General features: G+C 52.1%; 1 protein-coding gene across 2 annotated transcripts; it reads left to right on the top strand.

Annotated features, from left to right (window-relative positions):
* Positions 1–219: 219 nt before the first annotated feature.
* On the top strand, positions 220–21,494 carry Phf19 (PHD finger protein 19). Of its 2 annotated transcripts, XM_032902670.1 has the most exons (15): positions 220–299; positions 2,503–2,688; positions 3,104–3,185; positions 7,541–7,636; positions 8,124–8,224; positions 8,808–8,956; positions 10,605–10,700; positions 11,319–11,387; positions 11,491–11,611; positions 14,245–14,312; positions 15,405–15,566; positions 16,082–16,169; positions 16,926–17,011; positions 17,918–18,013; positions 19,132–21,494. In XM_032902670.1, the coding sequence occupies exons 2-15, from the start codon at positions 2,509–2,511 to the stop codon at positions 19,472–19,474; spliced, it is 1,737 nt and encodes a 578-aa protein (XP_032758561.1). In that variant the 5' UTR covers positions 220–299; positions 2,503–2,508; the 3' UTR covers positions 19,475–21,494. The 2 variants fall into 2 exon arrangements, with proteins under 2 accessions (XP_032758561.1, XP_032758562.1); XM_032902671.1 differs by lacking the exons at positions 220–299; positions 2,503–2,688; positions 3,104–3,185; ... (1 more) ...; positions 8,124–8,224; positions 8,808–8,956 and adding an exon at positions 9,597–9,789.
* Positions 21,495–22,424: the final 930 nt, after the last annotated feature.

A 22,424-nucleotide genomic window follows, 5' to 3' on the forward strand; every position in this document is an offset into this window, starting at 1 on the left:
ATGGCAAAGCCGGTGCGGCCCCTGCTAATTACATAAGCGGGGACGTCAATAATTCGCGGGAAAACGCGAAAAAGATGGCGCCCCGCGCCCGGGGGGCCCCTTCCTGAGCGCACCGGCCCCTCCCTCCCTGCGTCCCCTCCTCCCCGCGGCGCCCCCGCCCCGCCCCGCCCCCGCCGAGACCCCTACCCCGGCCCCAGGGGCGGACACTCGGCCGGGCAGTCCTGGGCCGAGCGCACCACCGCCACCGATGTGCCTGGTGGCCAGACTCCAAGTGGGACCGGCTGACGCGCTGCCTCGCGGTAAGTCCCGCGCTGCGGGCGCCCCGGGAGTGTCCGCGTTTCACGCTTCAATCCTGCACACGACCCCTCTCCCAGAAACCTAGATTGAGCCCTACGATCCCCGGGCGGGGGCTGGAGTTCTGCGGAGCTGCGCGCTTGTAGGATGGGAACGGAGATGGAGCCCGAGCGGTACCCTCAGGGCAGCGGGAGTCCCAGCCACATCCCCAGCGCTGGGCAGGATGTGGGTGACAGGTCTCTGTTTGTGGCCGCGTGTTTTTTCTTTTCCATTTGAAGCTATGGAGGGGAGGATAGGCAGGGCATTTGGGATTTTGCTCACGTCCAAAGTCAGGCTACGATAGGCTGGGAGCCGCGAAAGTTTGCAGTTAGAGCAACTGAGGAAAGGAGTGCCTGTAGCTGAAGGGGACACTTTTTGCAAGCTATCCTCTCCCCTGAACACCCTTTTAAAAAGCCAACGGCCGCCCTGGAGAGGCCTCGGCGCATGAATCATCCGCGCTTCCTGCCCCCGCCCGGCCCCGCGCGCCCAGTGCCGCGGATTTGAACTGGACGCCGACGGGAACCCGCAAACAAGCACTTCTGTGCCGATGGGTTTGAATCAGCCAATCACAGCCCGCGGGGGCCCTCTCCAGGAGGATGGAGGCGAGATGGGGGGGCCACCACCCGGGGGCCCAGCACGGCCGCGGGGGCGCAGCGACCCGGCCTGCCCCCAAAATCTCAGTGGGGGAGGAAATGTCAGTTTGTGAACCTGCCGAGGCCGGCCACACTCCAGACCCAGCAAGCGGGGATCTCCCAGCTCCCAAAGAGCCAAGTGCCAGGGAAGATGGCAAAAAGTTCTGACTACAGCCCTTACCTGGTGCTTGTTCCTCTGCCCTGGAGTAAAAGATAGGAAGGAGAAGGCAGAAGGAGGTTGATTCCCATCATTTGGAGACCCTAGACCCTGACTATGCCCCACCGCCCCAGGCCCCTCACATGCCCACGTGTATTTAGTTTTACGTATAGGACTGGCACACTGCCATAGACTATCCTACAGTCTCTGAAGAGGCACTCACATGAAAACACACCCGGAGCTGTCTTCTTGTGGGCTGGCAGGGCACCAGGTGCCCAACACCTTAGGCAGAGGGAGGAACCCTGAACAGGAGCGCCCCCCACCATCCCCTTACACTGCAACATAAGGAAGCTGTGTTTGATCTTAGGAGAGTATGTGTGGAGGAATATGACCACGGAGGGGAGAAAGCAATAACTGACCACCAGCGAAGGTTTGGGAAGCCACAAACCTTCTGGAAGGTTCAGATAGAGAAGCTGGGTGCCCTGAGGCTCCCCGTTCCAGGTACCAGGCAGTAGCAAGCAACAGGCTCAGGAAAATAGGCTTGGAAAAGGTGAATGAAATAGCTGGTGAGGAAAAATGAGACAAGAGTTGGAAGCAGGACATGATGGGAAATAGGGCAGGATGCTCCAACCACTCTAGGGTGGAGATTCGGAGCTTCTCAGGCCACTGTCCAAAGAGCCCGCTGTGGCAGTGCACTGGTTGGAGAAGTGACCACCACCACGGTGATACCGCGATCAGGAACAGAGAAGCAAAAGGCAGCTCTTTAATGAGATGTAGAGAACCAGATGTATTAGACTGGTATGGCAATGGCTTAGCTGCTTTGAGCCAATGTGTATGTGGATAAAAGCATGGGCAGGTTTAAATGCCCCGAACTGGTTCCCATGAAGTTATCGGTTAATAGAGAACAGAAAGGGGAATTTCAAAAGGGGGGGCGCATGGCTATGTTATGCGGTTCCCATGCCACCTCAAGAATTTTCATTGCTAGGTGGGCTTTTCTCTGAAGATGTTTTAGGGGAAACATAACATTTTAAGTGCTTGCTTCCTTGGAACTGAGCACACATATGGGACAAAGCCTCAGCCTCCTGGACATGAGGTGGGGTTCAGATCCCTGGGTCCTTTGCGCCAGGTATGGCGGGAAGATACACGCTCTTAGAAGCAGCATGGTGTGGTATAGAGCCACCTTGACTCCCTGTGAGCCATGGCTGCGTCTCTGGGTCACCAGCCACTTCTTCTTGTATCTCCTGTTTCCCTATCCGTAGAATGAGATAATAATGTCTCCCTCCCAGAGTTGTACTGTCAATAAACATGTTTGAGAGCCTTACTGGATTTCAGGAGCAGGAAGCAAGATAAATATTGTTCTTTCTCCTCCGGTGTCAGCAGAAGCTGATGGAGACGCAAGCTCTGGAACCAGGGACTCAGGAAGCCTTTGGTGCCACCAGCCCTAACAAGGGGGCCCCATCTAAGACCAAAAAGAACTTCAAAGACTTGATGTCTAAGGTGACAGAGGGACAGTTTGTGCTATGCCGGTGGACAGACGGGCTATACTACCTTGGCAAGATCAAGCGGGTAAGTCTGCTCTGGTCCTTGGGCCCAGGCTCCTGTGTTTTTCTGCTCATCCCTTTTACCCCTCATGCCTAAAGCTGAAAGTGGAAGGGACCAGAGCTTGGCTTTGCAGGCTCCAAGTCCTCGGGCACAGTGTGGCCCAGCAGGTTCTTCAGAGAACTTAAGCAAAGCACCAGACTGGGCAGGGCACGGACGACTCTCTGACCTGTTCTTCATCCTTAAAAGCATCCCCATTAAGTCGTCCCCTTGTTCCTAAAGGCCATACTCTGAGGTGGGGAACACACCTCTCCTTCTGGCCTGTCTTCTGAAGTACAAGGCCAAGAGAGGTGGAGGAAGACTGAGACCCAGCTCCCCCCTGCTGCTGCCCCCTGCTGCTGCCCCCTGCTGCTCCTCCACATTTCTTCTCTCTTCGCCTCAGGTCAGCAGTCCTAAGCAAAGCTGCCTCGTGACTTTCGAAGACAATTCCAAATACTGGGTCCTTTGGAAGGACATCCAGCATGGTGAGTGTCCAAGTGTCCACTGCCGCTCCCCCATGCCTCTTCTCTGCCTTCAGTTTTGCCCTCTCTGTCACCCCCTTTTTTTCCCCCTGGCATCTGTTCTAGTCCATGAACCCTAGGCCTTGAGTACTCATCTTGGGCCCGTCTAGAAGTGAAGTGATAATTAAATGTCTACTCCTGGATCTCCCTTCTGAATGTTCACACTTCAAAAGGGAAGCAGGGCCGAGGGAAGAGGAGCTCGGACATGTATTAGCACCAAGAGTGCTTGGACTGGGTCTCGGGCCTGCAGTTTGAGTCCTTCCTGAATGGCCTCTGCTACTCTGGGTCTCCTAGAGCTAGAGAGGAGGAAGAGGCTAGAGGAGAGGGAGGTGTCAGTTATAGATTTGAACTGTGTTCCCTATTTGCATGTGAAGAGAAGCCGTGGGGGAGGTGGGTGATGTGTAGGAAAAGCAGGAGAGCGGCCATGCCGAGATGGAGCGGGGTCATCTGTAAGGATGAGAGGGGAGTTGGAGTGAGTACCACCCCTGCCTTCAGATAGCTGACACTGTGTTATAGATATAGCCAGTTGGGGTCATTCAATCTACACTGGACAGATTTGGGTGATCCCCAGACACAATACCCATGTGTCTTTATCATGGAACTATGACGATGGCACAGCACCTGTGACAATTGGCATGAGAGAAGATACGTATTAAATATCACTTATCCTTAGCAGAACAGATGTCACCCACTGAGGCAAGTTCTAGGGTCGGATGGACTCTGGACCTCGTCCCCGATCTATCTACTGCCAAGCTACACAGCCTCGAGCAGTGATGTCATTTTTCTGAGTCCCCGTTTCGTCAGCTGAAAGGAGGAGGCGTCGAAAACCCTGGCTTGACCTGATGGTTGGTGACGCATGCGTGTAGAACGCTCACGCCAGTGCTTCTGCACTGTAGGAAGGAAGTTTCTAAGAATCTGTTACTGAAAAAGATTATTCCGAGAAGCCAGCCAAATGGGCCATGGGATGAAGTCAGTTTTTATGTCTTTCAAACAAACAAATTTTTTTTTCTCCAAAAATCTGTGGCCAGGGGATACAGTTTGTTTTTCTTTTCTTTTTTTTCCACTCTAGTCCCTTGCAATCTAAATCTGTTTTCTGTAGATAAAAATCTATGATCGTCCCCTGCTGGTTACACTTCTATGAAAAGCACAAAACTCCAGCAGCAAAAGAAAGATCTTTCGACTTCTCAGAGTTTAGGAAGCATCCCACTTTGCACCAGGGACTGGTTGGGTCACAAGCAGGTCTGTAACTAGGAACAGGCTGTCCCATGTCCAGCTGATTGCTTCTGACAGGCAGAGAACTTTTGGCATCCCCTAAGATGAGTGCTCAAGGCTGGGCATAACGCATAAGATATATCACTTTACTATAAGATAAGATGTATCGGGGGTTCGGCAGAGCGCTTGTCTAGCAAGCGCAAGGCCCTGGGTTCGGTCCCCAGCTCCGAAAAATAGAAAGAGATCAAAAAAGAAAAGATGTATCACTTTACTATAAGATAAGATGTATCACTTTACTATAACATAAGATGTATCACTTTACGAAGGGAGCTAAGACCCAACCACCTTCCTTGGTTGTTGAGCAAGGCAGGGTCCTTGCCTGGCCACTTAGTGAACGAATACATCTTGAACCACCTACTACCTGTCAGAAATATCATTTCTGCCTTTACAAAACTTTCATCCTAAGGAGAATGAGGAGGGAGGATCACCAGTTCAAGCACAGCCTGAGCCACATAGCAAGACTCAAAATCTCTAGAAACAAAACAAGAAAAAATGTCTAGCAGCTTTCTGGAGTGAGAAAACAGACGCAATGCATCAAGATGTGTTTAAGGGGCTGGAGAGATGGCTTAGCAGTTACCAGCATGTACTGCTCCTGCAGAAGACCTGAGGCTGGTTCCCAGAACCCACGTCTCATGGCTCACAACCTCCTGTAACCCTAGCTCAGGGCTGTAATGTCTCACTCATACACACATACACACACACACACACACACACACACACACACACACACATATATGCATAACTGAAAATTAGCTTAAAATCATTTTCAAATGCATTTAAGGAGAGTGTGGGAAGGTGGCTCAGTCAGTGAGATGCGTATCTTGCTAGCACAAGCACCTGGATGTGATGCTCCAGAACCCACATGGTGGCTCACAACCATCTGTAAATGCAGTCCTGGGTCATCCAGCACCCTCTTCTGACCTCCACAGGCACGGGCCCACCATTGGTACACACATCCATGCAGACAAAACCCATACTCATAAAAATAACAGTGTATCTTTCAAAGAAGCTGGCATCCTGGTTCACATCTGTCATCCCAGCTCTGGAGAGGTAAAAAGCTGGCAGATACCTGGAACTTACTAGCCAATCAGCCTAGTGAACCCTAGATCGTAGTGAGAGGCTCCATCTCAGAAAGAAAGATGGCTGCTCCCTATCAAGTGACCTCCACACATGCGCATATGTTAACCTGCATGAATGTATATAGAGTGAAAAGTTGTATTTGTGGGTGGGGGGATGTGCTATACCTAGAATGTGCTGGCTTTGGTTTGATGCCCAGCACCCCGCTGTATCCCCCGAAGGAAAAATATATTTAACATGGCCATACAAATACTTCAGATATAAAAATGTAGTTAACAGAAGAAGACAAAAAAGAAAAAAATTGAGGAGAGAGCAGTAAATGGAAAGCTATTCTGTAACTTGTATTTAGGGGATGGGGTTTACTTCAGTGGGAGAGAGAGTACCCAGCAAGCACTGGGCCTGGGTTTGAACCCCAGCTTTAAAATAGACCAAGATAAACAAATTAAGTGGTCGCTAAATCTGGACCTTGGATCTTGATTCAAAACACAAATTTGTAGTGACATTTTAATTTGCTACACATTTGGAAATAAAAATAACTTTAGAGACAATACAGGCGGCTCAGTGTGCTTTAAGAGAGGTCTGGTTAGAAACGCAGTGGTTACTGAGAAGTGGATGGATGTCTGGGTCTTGAATTTAAATAGCAGGGAGGAGATGTGGGTGAGGCTCTTGTGTAAATAGGACTTTCTGTGAGTTCACAATTGATGGGAACATGGAATCTCATTATAAACCTACACTTGAATCACAATGCTTAGTAAGCATTTTCAGTGTCGCTTGACACAAAAAATGTTTAAACATCCAACAAGTTGGAATAGGTAGGAGAAGGAACTGGATGTGATAGAAGAGCTGAGACTTATCGGAGCAATGGCTGTGTGTTTGAATCCCACTCTCATACTTACCAGCTAAGCAAGGGCCTTAGCTTCCCGAGCCTCAGTTTCCCCATCTTTGGAGCAGGTGTTAGCAGACATCTCCGGAAGCCTGGGAAGATTCGGCGAGGCAGCTCGTGGGATGGATAGTGAAGCTCAAAGCACAGCAGCTCAGTTCCTGCTCTGTGGTTTTTATTATGATGGCTTTAACAACGAAAGTCCCTGACAGTTTTATAGATCTCCATTCTGGCTACACACTCCTCAACCCTCCCCGATCCTCCCTTCCCACCCTCCTCTTCCCTACTCCCTACCTGCCCCTTTCCCAGGTGCGTGATTTTTGGTTTTGTTGTGTGACCCAAAGGGATTGCACAATCAGGGACATCTGTGTGGCTGTTGGGTTGGGACGACTTACTGAAGTCCAGCAGAATCATCAGTGGGTATACAGCTGAAGGAAGGAACTCTCCATCCCCACCCCCAGAATGTATCAAAATAATTGTTCAGCAGTGAGGGACAGGCCCCCTGTGTCCCTGCTGTCGATGTCTGGTATGGATGGGTCCGTCCTTGTGCAGACCCTGTGTCATCTACAGAGTTCATTACAGGGGTTGGGGATTTAGCTCAGTGGGAGAGCGCTTGCCTAGCAAGCAAAAGGCCCTGGGTTCGGTCCCCAGCTCCGAAAAAAAGAAAAAAGAAAAAAAAAAAAAGAGTTCATTACAGGGGCCACGCTCAACAGATGGCATGCCAAGCCCTTTTTTCTGCCTTTCAGCTCTTCCGTTCTTTCTGGCCCCTCTTCAACAATGTCCCATGAGGGTACGGTGTGGATGTCTCGTTTAGAGCTGAGCTTCAACCGTCCCTTATTCTCAGCATTTTATACAGCTGCTTCTGCACTCTGCAGTTCACAGGAAACAGACGCATCTCCGGTTAAGGCTGAATGGGTATAACATATATTTAGACTCTGTGTCAATGTAGCTGAGCCGCAGAACTAAGTTTCCCAGTAGGGGCCCTATGAGCTCCTCACCGGATCCAAGTACGGATTCCCTCTCGGCAGATGATTTTGACGATTTCTTGGTGGTGTGAGCTGGACCTGAGTTGAGGGGACTTCTTTTTCAGCTGGTGTTCCAGGAGAGGAGCCCAAGTGTGATGTCTGCATGGGGAAGACTTCAGGACCGATGAACGAGATCCTCATCTGTGGGAAGTGTGGCCTGGGTGAGTGGGTGAATAGCACACTGTGAAAGGCCCTGCCTTGTGGGCCCCTCCCACTCGGCGGGCCCCTCCCACTCGGCGGGCCCCCTCCCACTCGGTGGGCCCCTCCCACTCGGTGGGCCCCTCCCACTCGGTGGGCCCTCACCGCACTTGCTGAGGTCCCAGCTAGCTTCCTATCTATCCTATTCCTTATATCCCTGACATGTCTCCTCCTGCTTTGGGGAAGGTGACCAAAAGCAATGGGAAATGTAGTTTGTGACCCTCCTAGGCAGAGAGACAGGTGCTGAAGCTCATTCTTGGTGCCCCTTACAGTGGCCAGTACCATCTTTTTGTGCCTCACTGGCTGGGTACTACCAGCCAGTACCCTGAAAGCTGGCAGGCAGAGCTCCCTAGGGCTTGCCATAGCTCGGCTAGCCTCGCTGCCTTTGGCCAACTGGCCTTGGGCCACTGCTCCCTTGTGACTGATTCACCATCCCCTCCTTTGCCCCAGGTTACCACCAACAGTGCCACATCCCCATAGCAGTCGATGCCAACTGGCCCCTCCTCACTCACTGGTTCTGCCGACGCTGCATTTTCGCACTGGCTGTGAGGGTGAGCATCTCCCAACCCCTTTCCCCAGCCCTTGCCCTCCTGTCTTCCAAATGGGCAGACCAGAGCCCCACGAGACTCAGGCCTGAGACGACATCGCTGATGCTGTTCTCTAGGCAGAAGGGCTCCACTTGGACTTTGGAGACACAGGGTGCTGTCTTAGGCCAGATCTCAGAACCTCTCTAAACCTCAAGTGTTCCCAACCATAAAATGGGCCCAGTTTTGTGTCAGTAGGAGGCCCCCAACAAAGGGCCGTTTGCTATTAAAAGACAACGTTATTATGTACCTGCCCCTTACACGTGGTATTTTTTTTTACTTCTTTTTTTAAAAAGCTCTTAAGATAAATATATTCTTTCACAGATTGTGTGTGTGTGTGTGTGTGTGTGTGTGTGTGTTGTCCTTTTTACAACTAATGCTATCAATGAATATCACTAAAGGAAACAGGATGGGTTTAGGATTGGTGAGAAAAAGCTCGTTTTTCTGAAGTTCATAAAATGTCTGGGTCTCCCCGAACCCTGGCAGCATTTCTCCTGATAGCTGTGTGCTGACTGGTGTAGTTGTTGACCTGGGTCCTATCTCCCCCTAGAAAGGCGGTGCGCTGAAGAAAGGCGCCATCGCCAAGACGCTGCAGGCAGTGAAAATGGTGCTGTCCTACCAGCCTGAGGAGCTCGATTGGGATTCGCCCCATCGCACCAACCAGCAGCAATGCTACTGCTACTGCGGCGGGCCTGGAGAGTAAGGCACCAGAGCGGGACACGTGTTGACTGCTGGGCGGGACTGACAGGCTCCCAGAGAACCCCATCTCGGGGGCGGGGCCTGAGTGACAGCCTGAAGGGCGGGGTGGGGCTTGAGTGGCAGGCTCTGGAGGCGGGACCTGCGCCCTCCGAGTGACAGCTTGGGGGCGGGGCCTGAGCGTCAGACTCTGGAGGGGCTGACCCAGAGTGACAGCTGGGCTGAGGGATATGAGTGTCTGGCGGCGGGACCTGGAGGGGCGAACCTGGAACCATGGGGCGGGGCCTTCGTGTCACGCTGTAGAGGCCGGACCAAGAGAGACTTGACAGGGGGCGGGGTCTGAGTGTCAGGTTATGAAGGCGGGATCTAGAGGGGCGGACCCAGAGTGACAGCAGCGGGGCGGAGCCTCAGTGTCAGGCCTTGCAGGCGTGTCTTGGATGGGCAAATCCAGAGTGCTCACTGGGGGCTAGGTCTAGGGTAGACGGGCCTAAAGTGACAGTCGTGAGGGCGGGGCCTAGGCGTCAGGCCACGGAGGCGGTATCTGGAGGGGCGGATCCTCGATGTCATTTTAGGGAGGGCAGATTTTAATGTTGAAGCTGTGTCACTTTGCAGGAGGGAAACCCAGAGTAGTCTTTGGGGAAACCAAGCTTTGAGGGGCGGGCCCAGTGGGTAGGATGGCTGTCATAAGGCAGGTCTGGACCAACGGGAGCCAGGAGAGTTACCTAGGGACCTTAAAGGAAGGGTTCTGAAAGTAAGCTCAGAGTGAGAACCTGTGCAGGTGCAATGGAGAGTAGAAGGCAGAGTGCTTTTCTTGGAGCCACGTGAGAAAGGAGGAAGTAATGAAGCAGCTAAAAAGCCTAGGCCTGACAGATGTCCATAACCTGGCACAGCAGTTTGCCAGCTCTGCCTCCCCTGGTTCACAGTTCACTTACTAGTTTTTCCTTTGTGTGGCTGTGAGCATCAGTGACTATATAAAAGCTCACATGGGCTGGGAATTGGTAATCAGCTGGTGGTGGTGGAAGAGATTCTTGTCTTGCTGTGGGGCCAGAATCTGCTCTAGCTTGCCAACCTGGGCCTCCAAGGCCAATTAAACCTGCTCCTTTGGGCTGTCTGCATAGAGGCAGGATCTCTATCCTCAGTAGATAGCAGACTGTTCCTTCCCGTCCTGGGTTTTAGAGTATCTGGAGGTGATGCTTGTGGTCCAGCTAGCCTCTGACTATGCCATTTGAACTACTTCATCTCTAAAATGGGCTGTTACCTCAATTACCCATGAGCACCCTGGTGTGCTGGGAGGCATTTTGAATGATAATGGAAAACAGTATACAGAAACATTAGTAAGTCGGTGCTTCTCAGTGTTTAGTGGGCAGTTGTTAGAACACACACACGCACGCACGCACGCATGCATGCACACACACACGCACACACGTGCACGCGCGCACTTTCAGAAGGTTCCTCTGAATAACCAAGCCAGATCTGAAGCCAACCAGAGAAACTGCCTATTAAACCTGTACTTTGAGGCTGGGGCCACTGGAGTGCTTTTCTAGCTGTGGCCCACAGTCCTCTTCCCTCACCTGTAGAGGCTGGTGAGTACGGTGAGTACGTTGCTGAGCCTGACTGCGATGTGGCTGACCTAGCTCTTCTGTGCCTCCAGGTGGTACTTACGGATGCTACAGTGCTACCGATGTAGGCAGTGGTTCCATGAAGCCTGTACACAGTGCCTAAGTGAGCCTATGGTGTTTGGAGACCGGTAAGTGATGATCTACCAGATATCACACAAAGGAGGTCTGTGGTAGCCTAGACTTGTCAGCAGGAGACAGCTCAAGATAAAGGGGACCCTGGCTATGCCGGGCCAGGAGACAATGAAGGGACGTGCTGGGCTACATGCCTAGTTGCTGCTGACTTGTGGGAAATCTTGAGGACATTCTTGCCTTCGCAAGTTCCAGATTCTACAAATATCTCAGGAAGGAGAGATAACAGTCTCTGCCTTAGCCTTACCAAGAGTTACTGTAAGCACCACCAGGGAAGTGGATGGCCTCTAGTTAGTAGCTAAGCTAATGGGAGATATTATATCTGCTAAATCAAATATTATTCTTCTTTGGCTGGTGGCTGGCAAGTGTAAGTGGAGGGGAGAGGTCTCAGAAGGGACAGTGGTAACCACTATTGCCCAACCTAGAAACTGAGCTGAATTCTAGGGCAGTGACCTTTGGAGTGGGGTGGAGACATATTCCTTGGTCCCTGTCCCCTCCACTGCTCAGAGGCTGGCAGCCCAGAAGTGAATGCTATGGGAAGCAGGTGGGAGAGGGACAGATAGCCCGGACTGAGGGTCAGAGGTCTTCCCATCACAGTCCCTCTCCTCTACACACAGGTTCTACCTGTTCTTCTGCTCCGTGTGTAACCAAGGCCCAGAGTATATCGAGAGGTTGCCCCTGAGATGGTGAGAAGATGGAACCTGTCCCTACCAGCTCTTCCTGTCCCCTCTGCCCTCTGCCCTCTGCCCTCTGCCCTGACCCTCACTCGGCCCTTGCTTTCTTACCCAGGGTAGACATAGTTCACCTGGCCCTCTATAACCTGGGAGTACAGAGCAAGAAGAGGTACTTTGACTTTGAGGAGATCCTGGCCTTTGTCAACCACCACTGGGAGCTCCTGCAGCTTGGCAAGGTATGTAAGGTCCCAGGCGCCGGAGGTGCCCGCACAGGATCACTCGGTGCAGGACGAGGGTATAGATATCCGAGTTCCCACCCTTGTGCTGTAGTTCCTTGAGTCAGTGCCTCCAAGCCTGTGCCAGGGAGGGGCACTCTGGCCTCCGTTTCAGGCAGTGGTCAGCCGGGACCTCACTAAGCTGCAGGGAACCAAGGCATCGCAGCCGAGTGCGGCCAAGCATTGGGCAGATCTCCTGTCTTGGTTAGGAATTGCAGTGGGTTTGTCTCCTGCTGACCTTGCTCTGTGCTGTGTTCCCAGGGCCTCGGTGCCCTGTAGCTACAGACTTTGAAATTGTCAGAGCTGGAGAGCGACCTGACACTCCCATGGGGCTACGTAGCCCTCTGCCCTAACCATTCCCTCAGAGTCCTCTTTACTACTGCAGAATGAATGGTCTCCCACTGACTACCCAATCCTTCTTTGATGAGACAGGGTTGTAAAAGACAAACAAGGGCCATCGAGATGGCTCAGGAGATGAGGGAGGTTGTCCTCTGCCCACCAAACGTGTGCTGTAGCATGCACACTCACACACACACACACACACACTCACACACACACACACACACGCACACACACGCGCACACACATGCACGTATAGGTGTATAATTAAAAAAAAACAAATAGGCAATTCTTACATTTTGCAAGCAGTTGTATATATGTCTCCATTTATAGTGGTGTTTGGTAAATTATAAGACACACAGAAAGTCATGAAGAATAGAGTCAGTCCTTTTTTTAGATTTATTTAATGCACGTGAATGTTTTGTTCACGTGTATGTCTACAAACACATATGTGTGTGTCCGGTGACCACAGATGCCATAAGAAGGTGTTGGACACCCTAACGTTGGAGTTGTGGATGATTGTTAGCTTCTGTGTTGGGGCTGGAAATCAAGCCAAGGTCCTCTGCTGGAACAATTGCTCTTAGCCGCAGAGCTACCTCACCAGCCCCTAGAGTTAGTATTTTTAAGTCACTTTTTCTGGTGTAAACGAAATCATGCATAGGCGCTGGAGAGATGCTCAGCAGGTAAGAACACTCATGCTGCCCTTGCAAGAACCCAAGCTCCATTCCCACATGCACGGCAGCTTACCAGTACCATCTACAGGGATCCAGCGCCCTCTTCAGACCACCAGTGGGCACTGCACACACATGATACACACTTGCAGGTAAACACTCATAAAAATAAATATTTAAAAAAAAACATGTTTCTAATGGAAAAAATTAAATGATCAAAACAGAAGTATGCTTTTCAAAGATTCATATTTCCACTACTCAGAAATAACTAGAAATAAAGCCTGGGTCTATCCCGCTCCTACCCTTTTTTTTTTTTTTTTTTTTTTTAATCTTTATTAACTTGGGTATTTCTTATTTACATTTGATTGTTATTCCCTTTCCGGTTTCGGGCCAACATCCCCTAACCCTTACCCTCCCCTTCTGTTCCCTCCCCATCCTCCTCCCAGTACCGACCTCCCCCCAACAATCACGTTCACTGGGGGCTGAGTCTTGGCAGGACCAAGGGCTTCCCCTTCCACTGGTGTTCTTACTAGGCTATTCATTGCTACCTATGAGGTTGGAGCCCAGGGTCAGTCCATGTATAGTCTTTGGGTAGTGGCTTAGGCCCTGGAAGTTCTGGTTGGTTGGCATTTTTGTTCATATGGGGTCTCAAGCCCCTTCAAGCTCTTTCAGTCCTTTCTCTGATTCCTTCAGTGGGGGTCCCATTCTCAGTTCAGTGGTTTGCTGCTGGCATTCGCCTATGTATTTGCTGTATTCTGGCTGTGTCTCTCAGGACAGATCTACATCCGGTTCCTATCAGCCTGCACTTCTTTGTTTCATCCATCTTATCTAGTTTGGTGGCTGTATATGTATGGGCCACATGTGGGGCAGGCTCTGAATGGGTGTTCCTTCTGCCTCTGTTCCTACTCTTTTTTATGGTTTACAAGAATTTACATTGTGTTTTCAATCATCTTTTCTCGGTGTTATGCTGTTTCAGGCCATTAGTGTTTTCATAACTTTTTAAATGGCTGAACTGATGTCCTCCTTAGTTTGCCGATTGGGTGCATAGTTTATCTTCTTTCTGTCCACCATCAGAAACAGTGTCATCGGGCGCATTTGGGTACGTGAAACTTCATTCATGTTCCATACTTGATCTGCATCATAGACCTCATAAGGTGGCATCACTGGACAGGAATGTGGATATTTTTAAATCAGTCTTTTTTTTTTTTTTTTTTTTGGAGCTGGGGACCGAACCCAGGGCCTTGCGCTTGCTAGGCAAGCGCTCTACCACTGAGCTAAATCCCCAACCCCTAGGAATGAGTATATTTTTAAAGCAGCACTGAGGAATGAACCCAGGGCCTTGTGCATGATAGGCAAGCAGTCTCCCACTAGGCCACAGCCTGGTCCCGTAAAGCTCCTGAAACATTGAGACCAGGAGATTCCTCTTGATCACAGATGGGGAAACTGATCTCAGAGAGGTGAAAGGTTGCAAGTCAATGGTTCTCCCCCGGAGGCCACTGGAGCATGAGATGGGGTGGCAGGATCAGGCCAGGACTGTCTTAGATATTCCTGTACAGCTAACTCCTGCTCACCTGCTCCCCGCAGCTCACAAGCACCCCTGTGACAGAGCGAGGGCCGCATCTCCTCAACGCTCTCAACAGTTACAAAAGCCGGTGAGTTCAAGAAAGGAGGAAGAACTGTGGGTCCTCGCTGGGATTTCAATCTAAAGGCTCTTCCTACCATAAATCCTGTGTTCAAGTTGTGCTCCCTGCCTGGTTGGTTGGTTGGTTGGCTGGCTGGCTGGCTGGCTGGCTGGCTGGTTGGTTAGTTGGCTGGTTGGCTGGTGGGCTGGTTGGCTGGCTGGCTGGCTGGTTGGCTGGTTGGCTGGTTGGCTGGTTGGCTGGTTGGCTGGTTGGCTGGTGGGCCGGTGGCTGGTGGCTGGTCAGCTGGCTGACTAGCTGGTTGGTTGGCTGGTTGGCTGGTTGGCTGGCTGGGTGGTTGGTTTTTGAGATAGGGTCTCACTCTGGCCCAGGTTCAAACTCTTGATTCCCCTGCCTCAGCCTTTTCCATGCTGAGTTAACAAGTATGCACCACCACATCCCGTGTACTGAGCACTGTCCCTCGGCCTCTTGTTCCCCACCTCCATTCAGTTTTTGGCAGCAAGTCTAGTTACAGGCTCTGTAACAGACCAGTCTAGGTAGATTCTGAGCTACGGAGAGATTCTCAGCTATGAGATACAGCCCCTGCTTCTGTGGAAGCTTGCCTGAAGCCTCGTGTAGGATAACATGCTTATACCTTCCTGTGGTTTGAGGTGCAGCAAGACCTCCCCTTGAGCTTGAGATCCCGTGACCTCCCAGTGCTCAGTTTCCCGTGACCTCCCAGTGCTCAGTTTCCTGAGAGCAGGTTGAGGTTTGAACCCCTCCACAGCCCCAGGGCCTCATTCAGCCAGTGTTGAAATAGGAGATGTGCCCGGAGGTGCTTCCTGGCCATAGAACATGAAGAACTGGCACCAGTACCTGGGTCTTGAGAGTTCTGTCCTATGCTGTACCTGGTGGCCTTGCAGATGGCCAAGGCTAAGAGGCCTCAAGGAAGAGCAAGGATAGAATACGTTCAGCAGGCAAGGACAGGGAGGTGCTTGGTCACATTCTCCAACTGGAGACTGTGGATTCATTCTCAGGGCAGGGAGGCCCCCCCGCCTTGGTGGCAATCTGCTTCACTCTCTGGAGGATCAGCTGACAGCCCAAGCCTCTCTCCTGCCACCCCAGGTTCCTGTGTGGCAAGGAGATTAAGAAGAAGAAATGCATCTTCCGACTGCGAGTCCGTGTCCCGCCCGCCCCTCCAGGAAAACTGCTTCCGGACAGGGCGCAGATGCCAAGTGACAAAGGGACCTCTGAGCTGCTTCGTAAGAGAGGAAAGAGCAAGCCTGGGTCAGTGCTGGTGGGGGACAGTGGCTGCAGCGAGCTTGGGTTCTCTGCCTAAGCTCCCACCTCCCGCAGATGGTAGAAGCTATGCGGTGGGCTCAGGCAGTGTGGCAGCATCCCTGTAAACCCAGAGTCCTAGACCCAGCAGGGTCCAGCTATAGGCACTCTGGGAGAGCTAGTGAGAAGCTCTGGGGTCCCTCTCACCACAGGCCCCTCACTTCCTAGCTCCAGGAAGACTGATGCTGGGACCCAGCTCTGCTGCACTAGGACTGGGCGGCAGCAGCAGAGCATAAGGGAAGTGTCAAGGGCTGGGCGAGCCTCGTCTCTAGGGGCACTGGGGCAAGGAGGCACCTCTCATTTTTCTACTCTCTAAAGCCCCTCCACATTCACTGCCCCCTGGAGGATGGCCTCCTCCCAGGCTCACTCTACCCTGCCCAAACCCTCCTGATCCCATACTGCCGCTGCCCCCAGCTCTGACTGGGGCTCTGACAGGCCGCCCTCTCCCTTTTCTGTCTCCACAGTTTGTTGCCTCAGGAATCCCAGCAGCAGAAAAGGCGAGTTTATAGAAGAAAAAGATCAAAGTTTTTGCTGGAAGATGCTATTCCCAGTGTTAGTTCCTGGTTTTCTTATTCTCCAGTTTCACGTGCAGGGGCCGCACACGTTAGGGGCCCTGTGCAGAAAATAACGCATTGGCCCCGACCCAAAGGGGTGCCCCAATATCCCACTTCCAATTACAGAAAAACAAGGATTGTCAGGCACCCTAAGACTGCTATTGCGGTCTCATCTCCCACAAGTTCTCCTGAGAACATGGGTTAGGGCAGGGGTAGATAATATCCCAGTTCCAGTCTGGGCCAAACAGGGCTAGGGTGTGGGGGCAGCGCCTTTCTAGATGGGAGGTTGAAGGCATTGGCTGAGCCCAGCCTAGAACCAGGTCTCGGAACATATTTTCCTTCTTTGATTATCCTTACTGAGAGCCTCCTTGTGGATGGTAGTGTTAACGGTGCCTCTGCACTCCAGCACTTTACAGTTTGCAAAGCGCTTTCACAGCCACAATGGAGTCCTAGCTGCTTCCTGTGGCCCCCAGTAAAGCAGGCTCTCAGTCATTCCCATTTTGCAAATGGAGGCAGCCAAGACCCAGAGAGGCAAACGAGAAATCAGGCGGCTTGGAGAAGTCAGGACCATGGTGACTTAGCTCTCTGTCCACAGTTCAGAGTCCAGAGGAAGTGGCAGGATTTCCCTAAGCCCTCATGGCCCTGGCTGAATAGCAGGCGCCCATACACCCCTCAGATGGGAGAAAGGCTGCTTGGGGAGAGGCAGGTCTGTTGGTCCGTCCATTGACTGACCCTGTCTCTGTTGTGTCCACAGAGTGACTTCACCTCAGCCTGGAGCACGGACCACCACCTGGCCAGCATATTCGACTTTACACTGGATGAAATTCAGAGTTTAAAAAGGTACCTGCTATTCCAGAACTGACAGTAAAGGGGGGCTCTACTCCCCAGCATGAAGGAGGGACTCATCCTGAGGGAGTGGACACGCCCCTTGTGGACCTTCTGAAACTTCAGCTGAAAGGTTCTATATGCACAGGGCTGCCTGAGAATTTTATTCACTACAGCTTGCGGCATAACACCCTCTGCCCCCCAAAAGCAGTGGTCCGGGCTGACTTGCCCGCCTGCAGATCTGCCATTCCCCTGCCTCACATCTAAGACCGAAAGGACTATGGCATCCTGTTCTCACTGTGTTTATACTAAGCCCTCTTCCTGAACCACCCCTGTGCCCTGCCCTCCCCGAGCCAAAAACTCAGAATATTGCTTCCACTGGGAAGCCCTCGTGGATCCTCCCAGCTGTGTTGGAAGACTGCTGTATCTGCTCATATGAATATGAAATCGTCACATTTGGGTATTTGAGGGGCAAGAATGTCATCTTTTATCATTCGACTCTCGAAGACAACTCTGGTCACGGATCAGGAAGGGGAGGGATTTAGAGTCAGATGGGAGCTCTAGGCCATGCTCACCAGTTCTAACCCTGCAGCATTAGCTGACTTCCTTAATCCCAACCCCCCCGTTCCCCCCCCCCCCGCTTTGAGTCCATGGAATTTTGTACAACTGCCCATTGGCTCATGGACCGTGTCACCAACCAGCATGCCCATGGCCACGGGAGATTGGTCTGGAACAGTTTTCTTGACTCTCAGCTTTGAAGACTAGATGGTAGAAAACAGGACAGACGGATGCAGGGTGAAAATCTTGGCAATGAGGAGATGGGCTATGCTGGGATGGGCTGGCCTGTCAGAGACACTGAAGGTGGAGAGGCTCCATGGTGCTGGGCCAGGCCAATAGCAGGCTCCTCTTCTCCCCTCTCAGTGGCAGCTCAGGCCAGACCTTCTTCTCAGACGTGGATTCTACCGATGCTGCTAGCACCTCAGGCTCTGCGTCCACCAGCCTCTCCCAGGACTCCAGGTGAGCTTCCCGAGGGTATGTGCAGGAGCTCTCTGTGAGGGACCGAGGTCCCCAGCCTGGCCACTCCCTACTGCTGGGTGGAGACTTAACCTTCACTTCCTGGTCTTCTGTGACTGAGTCCGCTCTGGACCCCTCTGTTCCAGAGCACCAGGGTGGAGGCTAAAGTTGCTACGAGCCCTTCCGTTTGTGAGATTCTTTGCCTGCAACCGTTCTGTGATCCCTCTCATCGAGTGACCCAATTCTGGGACCATTTGATTAGAGAAGCCATTACACTCGGAGCTTCTTGGCATCTGTGTGTCGTAGCTGTGCGTCACCTGTGGCTCAGACCACAGGGCTCCTCCTGTTCTCGTTCCTAGCTGTCTGATTTTTGGATCCTAGGATCTTTAAGAGGAAAATTCACTCCCTGTAAGCAGAGTAAGAGGGCAGGCTGTGAGGTGTGGCTGAGAGTACAGCCTGGTTTACTGCCGGGCACAGCCCCCTCTGCATTCGTATTCCCGAGCCGGTGGAGACTTTGTGGGAGTAGACGAATCTACATGGATAGAAATCCTGACTTGGGTCCTTCTCTGATGTTGCCTCTGTAGCTGTAATAGGGGTTCTAAGGGATCAAAGCCAGGGCTCCATGCTTACTAGACAAGTGCTGTATCACTGAGCTTTACTTACCGTCTTCCTGCTCCCTTGGGTTCTCGCTACGCCCCCAGACCTCAGCATCTGTTAACAGGCAGTTTGTCTCTTTTGCTGACACCTCTGCCTATGCGGTACAAGGCCCTTCAGTCCCTGACTCTGTGCAGCTCACCCAGCTCATACAGAGGACTGAAGAGCCCAGGCAAGACCTCTGCACTGTGGGACTTCAGACGCACCCATAACAACCACCCACCCTTCTAGATACAAACAACGTACGCTTCCAAATCGAGCATACTTAGGTTGGAATCCTGGCCTTTGTACTCCCCAGCTGATGTCTCCTCTGCAGCCTCAGTTTCCCGGTTACAGGACCTCTCTGAAGTTCCATCCATGCCCAGGGTCCGGCCTAGTCCCTTATACTAAGAGCCTCTCAGACTGAGGAATCTTATGATTGCTTCAACTCATCCCCCATCGTCTCCCTCTTCCCCCTCTCGATGCAGATGGACAGTAGGCAGCCGGAAGAGGAAGCTGGCAGCCAAAGCGTACAGGCCCCTGCGGGCAAAGCATCGGGCAGCCGAGCTGGATGGGAGATGCGCCTCAGACAGCAGTGCAGAGGGAGCTCCGGGCCCTGAGCAGCAGGATGAAGGCATCGACAGCCACACGTTCGAAAGCATCAGTGGAGATGACTCCTCCCTGTCCCACCTCAAGTCCTCTATCACCAACTACTTCGGTGCAGCTGGGCGGTTGGCCTGCGGGGAAAAGTATCAGGTGTTGGCTCGGAGGGTCACTCCAGAAGGCAAGGTTCAGTACCTGTTGGAATGGGAGGGCACTACCCCTTACTGATTACCCTTCAGAGGCTGCCCAGATCCCTGCAAACCAAAGGAGGGGCAGAAGAAGCCCCTGGGTCCCTGTTTTCTCCAGGCTTACGGTGGTGGAGGGAAGCAGGACATCCTGGCCGCAGCCCCTGCCTGCTGTCTGCCAGGCCAAGGTCTGTGTGCTGCTGTACCAGTTGCCCGAGTCTCTGAGGCCCTGCTGGCTCTCTCTCGTCTATACCACACTCCATACCCTCAAACTTTCCATTGGTTCCTCCAACGGTACCCTGGCTGTGACCCCTGATCTGAGGCCTGAAACTGATTTTCATTGTCCCCAGTTCTCCATCTTCTGACCTCTCCCCTGCTTGGGTGTTTCATGCGGACACACATCTTCCATGCACATATGCTCATCTGTCCCTCACTGGAACCACAGTGAGGGAAGGGAACCCTGTGGGTCTTCCACTTTCTCACCAGTACCCCTCACCCAGGAGAGTAGGGGATGCCTGAGAAAGTTCAGGATGCCTGCGACCCAGAGCCTGGGAAGTGATGGCCTGGGTCTCTACTGAAGGGACGAGAATCAGGGTCTTTTATTGAGGCTGGGAAGGGGGGACTAAGGGAGTCAAGGCCAAGGCTCCCAGAAGTTTGCCTGTCCCCAGCAACAGCTCTTCACTGTTGCCGCGGACTGGAGCCTGGCCTTGCTACATAGACGTGTTCTTGAACACGCAGATCTGGGAGGAAACGATGGGGAGGAAATCCGGGCCCAGATTCAGTCCCATCCCAAACACTGTGTATACAGACAAACACCACCACACATCCCCACCAGGGTGCCCTGGCCCTGTCCTTGGCCTCTTCCAGGGATAAATGCTGCAGTTAAATGTGAAAACCAAGCTCCGGCCTCCTCTGGCCTGTGAACCAGCCTTGGCCCCACAGAGAAGCACAAAAGATACCCTAAGACACCCCTCTCCTGCATAGCTCCTGCCTTGCCCAGAAGCTGACAATCACTTTGGGGATGGGCGGCTGGGGGCGGGGGGAGAGGGCAGTTCCCCAGGGTCTGAATCATTGGTTCCCTTCAGAAAGGAAGTCTTTGTCATCGATGGTAAAATAGAATTCTTAGAATGGACAAACTCAGCCGTGTCTGGAGGGAAACCAAAACTAGGAGGTAGGCAGGGAGTCCTTATTTTTGCCTACAGAAACAGAAACTGACTCGCTCGGTTGGTCAATTAGAAAGAAGTGCCTTTGGGGTGGGAGGCAGGGGCACCAGACTGGGACCAGCTTCCCTGAGTGCTGCTGTGGCTTCTGGCTGGGAGTGGGGAAATGGACCATCGCATGGCGACATCAGACTATATCAGAAGTGCTGATTTCCCCATGAGTGGGTCTGACCCCTCCACGTCCGCCTGTGAGCATTAAGGGGGAGGGGGAGTCCCTGAGGTAGGCTAGACGGTCCCTGCCGTACACCTCAGCAACCATAGTGCCTTGCAAAGGAACCTCACCTCTCACTAGACACAGCTACCCACGTCCATCTGCTTCCCCGTCTTGGCTCAGGCAAGGCTCAGCAGATGGACACTGAGACCAGTTCTCAGTCCCACAGCTGCTGCCACTGAGGTCCCCAAGTGGGTCCCAGTGGAAGGAGAGTTGTAGAGCCAACTCCCAGGCCAGCAGGCATGTGGGAACTGGGGTCAAGTTTGTGGCTTCCTGTTGGCTCTGTGAGCATGGCAACCTCCAACATGTGTTTTCCAGGCTACTGGGGAAGCCAGAGAGTTTAGGATGGCTGTTTGTACATCTGTCCCTCCTCCCCTGCTGTGCCCCAGAAGCTCTGGGCCTGAGGAGCAGGAAGGCAGGTGGGGTGCTCATCCCGCTGGGGAAGCTAGCACAAGGCCTGACCAGGTCCTGGACTCCTCACGGCAGCATTTCACCCCTACATGACAATAGCTGCATTACTGCCAACCGATGGTACGACCCTGTGCACCTTTGAAGAGATTCTGGTTTTAAATTGCTGCTTTTAATAGTATTTGTTATATTAAAGTTATAATTGACGTGTCTGGTTTACAACATAAGCGTGTCCTCGGAGTCGTCTTTGGGTTCTTCTCTTGACTTCCTGGAGTTTAGGCAGAGGATGGTGAGGCCAGCCCCTCTGGTCATGCAACCTCCCCAACCCCATCCTCTGCACCCGTGTTCTCTCAGCAGTGTCCCATATTGCCCCTAGGGAACGTGGGACACACTCTCTCTCCGCTGTAGAGTAACAGCAAACATTCGCCCTTAGGATCTAGGAATTAATTAGAATTCTCAGGAAGCCTCCATATCATGTTAGCCTTAAGATACTTTGCTCTCCACATTCCTTTCCTCATTATTATATTTACCTGAAGATTGTTGACTAAAGAGGCACCTTACGCCTTTTTATTGATACTAATAATAGAGAACCATACCTGGGGTTAACCGTAAAGACGGGAGAGCGCCAGGGAGCATCATTTGCATAGTATTCCAACACATTGGCTTTCCTCCCTGAACAGCACAAAAGACCAACCCTCTGTCTGAATAACTAAGTGTCCCTTTCGCTCCCGAAGCTTATTTTGTGTATAAAGCATACACTGTGTATATAGAAGTATTTGCGAGAAAATCTCACCAGTAGCAGCGGACTGGCTGACACCGCAATGGCCTAAAGCAGGGCCCATAGATTAGGTGGTGGTGGTTTCTCCTTTGCATGCTCCCGGCTAGGCTCTGTCCTCCGTTCAACCATGTTACCGCTGTTGTTCTTAACTTTTGTTTTTCTTTTAAGATAAGAGTCTCCCTTTACAGCCTTGAACTCAAGGTTGCCCTGCCTTAGCCTCCGAAGGGCTAGGATTGTTGGGTCCACCATCTTAACCAGATGCAAGGATTCTTTGAAAGCAGGGGTGCTTATGTCTAGGAAGCTTAGGCAGTTAAAAGATTAAGTTTTTACTCATTTCCACAGTGGCCTTTGTTAGAGGTTCTGGAAATCGTAAGAA

This window comes from Rattus rattus, chromosome 5 (genome assembly GCF_011064425.1).
Source record: "Rattus rattus isolate New Zealand chromosome 5, Rrattus_CSIRO_v1, whole genome shotgun sequence".
In the NCBI taxonomy this organism is placed as follows: domain Eukaryota; kingdom Metazoa; phylum Chordata; class Mammalia; order Rodentia; family Muridae; genus Rattus; species Rattus rattus.

What these genes read in the sequence shown, in the direction of transcription:
- Phf19 (XM_032902670.1), top strand. Translation starts at nt 2,509, where the DNA reads ATGGAGACGCAAGCTCTGGAACCAGGGACTCAGGAAGCCTTTGGTGCC. An exon ending in ACCTTGGCAAGATCAAGCGG is followed by an intron (nt 2,689 to 3,103) that starts GTAAGTCTGCTC and finishes TCTTCGCCTCAG; the next exon opens with GTCAGCAGTCCTAAGCAAAG. An exon ending in CTGTGGGAAGTGTGGCCTGG is followed by an intron (nt 7,637 to 8,123) that starts GTGAGTGGGTGA and finishes CCTTTGCCCCAG; the next exon opens with GTTACCACCAACAGTGCCAC.